Here is a 3,228-nt window from a genome sequence, read left to right as displayed (position 1 = left end):
AAACGTTAGTACGGTGGATCCTGGGTGGTACATCAGTTTGGCTTGGTTTTCTAAAGAAGAAAATGTATCTTGCATCCACCGCACTAACGTTTGTGATCCCTGGGACCTGTACAGGTTCCAGGGATCAGAAACGTTAGTGCGGTGAATCAACCAGGGGGGTAAGGGTACATAGCGTGCCACACAATTTGTAGTAGAGATCAATGTATGTTAATATCTTATCTGTGGATGACGATTCTAGTGGGTTCCGGCAAATGGAGATGCGGGTAGCGATACATCGATTTGGCGGGATTTTCTATGGTGAAAAATGTATTTGGGTACGTGGCTTAAGGTGTCAGGCAAAAGTTTTCGCCGTGGGACAGGTCGCTCCCGAGGCGAGGCAGGGGCCGGGGTATGCCACGACCAATAGCAACGCATAGAAATTCATAAATGAACATATTTTTACAGCACTGAACCCGTGATTGACTTTGAAAAATATGTAAGCTAGGCCTTATTTGGTAGGAGCTGAATACGCCCTGCCCTGGTCGATACATGCCCCGCGGCGAAAACTTTTGCCGGACACCTCCGTAGTTTGGATTCGACAAGCATGGAACAAAGGGAAAAGGACGCCAACAGCCCACCAAGCGCAGGAGACACTATACACTAAGAGATGAAGTAAACCGTTCTAGTGGGAGGAATGCTGAAAACGAAAGAGAAGACACAGAAAAAAAAAAAAAAGACGCAAGATGCTGCAGAAGTCGGCGGTGGGCACGCATATGCAGGGCGTCAACCGAGAGAGGCCGACCCAGAGAAAAAGAAACCGAGAGCCGACCTCCCGCCATCTCGGCCCATTTCACACACACCCATACACACACCCTCCCAACCCCCCTCAGACCGCAGTCCGCCCGCGAAATGCCGAACGTGGGCGCCCTTTTTATGAGTGGATGGATTCTATCTTTGACGACGCCAACGACCCTCCCACGAGGGGCTTCTGACAGTATACGGTGAGCCTGATTCGCCCACGTCAGTCAGCTGTATGTCCGTTGGCGTCTGGTAGGCCTTTTTTCTGGGTCTCCATCCGCAGTAGTAGAGTGATGGGACAAAAGGGCAATGGAGGGAAAAAGACAAAAAAAAAAAAAAGCCTAAAATAGAAAAACTCACAGGGTCGTGTACGAGTGGTTCTGCGTGTCTACAATCTCCTTCTTGACCTCGTCCAACAACAAGTCCAGGGCTGTCTGGGACCAGCCCAGGACGTGGAACACGGGCACCGACACGGGATCGAGCACCAGCAACCAGTTGCGCACCATGCGGTTCCCGATGCGCTGCATGCGCTTGCCCGGGTAGCAGGCATTGTTCGGCGCCGCGTTCTTGACCTCGGCCACGTTGGTGAAGCCCGCGTCGAGCAGCCGGTCCTTGTACATGAGCGGGTAGTAGACGGAGCTGCCCATGCGGCGGAGGCCCTGGCGCAGCAGGCGGTTCCACCGCATGAAGGCGCCGCCCTCGCACGACCGGTCGGGCGTCTCGATGACGACGACCCACTCGGTGAACTCGGCCCAGCCGCCCGGGTTGAGGTGCGCGTGCACCGACCGCATCAGCTCGTCCGTGTTGGCCAGCAGGTCGCCCATCATGCGCACGTGGATCAGGTCGAACCCCCGGCCCTTCTCGTCGCCCTCGGGGAACACGCCGGACCAGTCCTTGGTCACGTCCATGAGCAGGAACTGGCAGTTGCGCGGTGTCGCCGTGCGGGGCCGCACCGGCTCGACGTCGACCCCGATGACTGTCGCCTGCGGGTTCAGCTTGGCTGTTGGCAGGTGACATGCAGTAGCGCGCCGAAGCGCAGCGACCACGCTGTTAGCAAGGGCTCTCTATCCCCGCTAACACCACCTCCTTTTCCCGGCGGTCAGCAAAAAAAAAGAGGGAAGCAGGGTTCAAAACTTGCCATAATCCTGTTGCAGACAAACACACACCCTTGTTGTCAGCTTATGCCTAACGCTAGCACACCAGAGGGGGGGGGATGAGACGACGCATCAGACGGATCAAGGGTGTAAGGGGAAGGTAAAAAAAAAAAAACATACTACTGCCCAACACCCTGGCCCCGTGCCCACGTCGAGCACTCTCCTCGGTTGGAGCGTGGGCGCTAGGTGCAGCTTGTCCTCGAAAAGCTCGAAAAAGAGCTTGTGTTGTATTTCTGGCGTCGCGCTCGGTACTGCAGGTTAGCCATGCCCAAAGTGCCCACCTTGCTGCGTTTTGCGGGCAGGGGGAAAGGCGGCAACTTACCATTTCGGTCGTCTTCTTTCTGCACGAGACCGTTTGCGGCGAACAGGTCGAAAGGTTGTCGTCAGCCATGTGGCGTTTATGGGGATGGGCAAGACCGAATACTTTGGTCGCATTCTTCGGTACCTAGTATTCACATGCGCAAAAAGGATGTGGGCAGGAAGCCTACCTCATCGGTGGGAAAGTAACCGTATCTAGCTGTAGATCAGAAGCACGAGGGTTGAGGGTCAGCCACAGAGGGGAAAAGGGCAAGACGGCAAGATACAAAGCAGCCAAGCGCGACCGGGGAGGGGGAAGCCGCGGGTCGAGGCGGAAAGACACTAACGCTCATAGGCCTTGCCGAACTTTTTGGCGACGTAGCGGAAGAACCTCTTGGTGGAGGAGGTGGATTGCTTCTTGGGAGGCTGTCTGTGCGATGGGGGCAGTTGGAAAGGAGAGCGGCCACGGGCGTTAGCGGGGGGTTCGGATCTGCATACCGCATTTGTGGCTACACCACCACCACATAATGGACAATGCGGGCTTCAACCTACTGGCTCAGTGAGGACGATCCGGGCGCCGCCTCGTCTGATTCGTCGGAGTCTACTTTTGGCCAGTATTCCGGGGCCTGTTTTGTTTGCCGTGGTTTGCTTTAGCGACGAGTGCACATCAGGACGTGTGGGGGGGCATGTACGTAGGGTACTTGTGTATGTGACGGTGTACGGTAGACTGTAGGCGGGAGTGTGTATGCGTGTGCGTGTGTGCGTGTGTGCGTGTGTGCGTGTGTGTATGGACTGATGCCAAGGAATGCGGCAGCCAAGGCAGACCGGGTAGGTACAAAGTATACAGGACAGGTGCACATGCGTGGGGAACCCGACCACCGCAAGGGACAACAAGCAAAAGAGAGAGAGAGAGAGAGAGAGAGAGAGAGAGAGAGAGAGAGAGAGAGAGAGAGAGAGAGAGAGAGAGAGAGAGAGAGAGAGAGAGAGAGAGAGAGAGAGA

At 55.7% G+C, this 3,228-nt stretch overlaps 1 protein-coding gene across 1 annotated transcript; it reads right to left on the bottom strand.

Annotated features, from left to right (window-relative positions):
* Positions 1-910: 910 nt before the first annotated feature.
* Positions 911-2,896, bottom strand: GGTG_14295 (hypothetical protein; the record flags this gene model as incomplete). Its single annotated transcript, XM_009232222.1, has 7 exons — positions 911-986; positions 1,138-1,777; positions 2,254-2,272; positions 2,420-2,448; positions 2,576-2,658; positions 2,781-2,829; positions 2,887-2,896. The coding sequence occupies 7 exons, from the start codon at positions 2,894-2,896 to the stop codon at positions 911-913; spliced, it is 906 nt and encodes a 301-aa protein (XP_009230486.1).
* Positions 2,897-3,228: the final 332 nt, after the last annotated feature.

This window comes from Gaeumannomyces tritici (genome assembly GCF_000145635.1).
Source record: "Gaeumannomyces tritici R3-111a-1 unplaced genomic scaffold supercont2.227, whole genome shotgun sequence".
Taxonomy (NCBI): domain Eukaryota; kingdom Fungi; phylum Ascomycota; class Sordariomycetes; order Magnaporthales; family Magnaporthaceae; genus Gaeumannomyces; species Gaeumannomyces tritici.
Note: the sequence above shows the minus strand (reverse complement) of the source record. Positions and strands in the feature narration are given on the sequence as shown.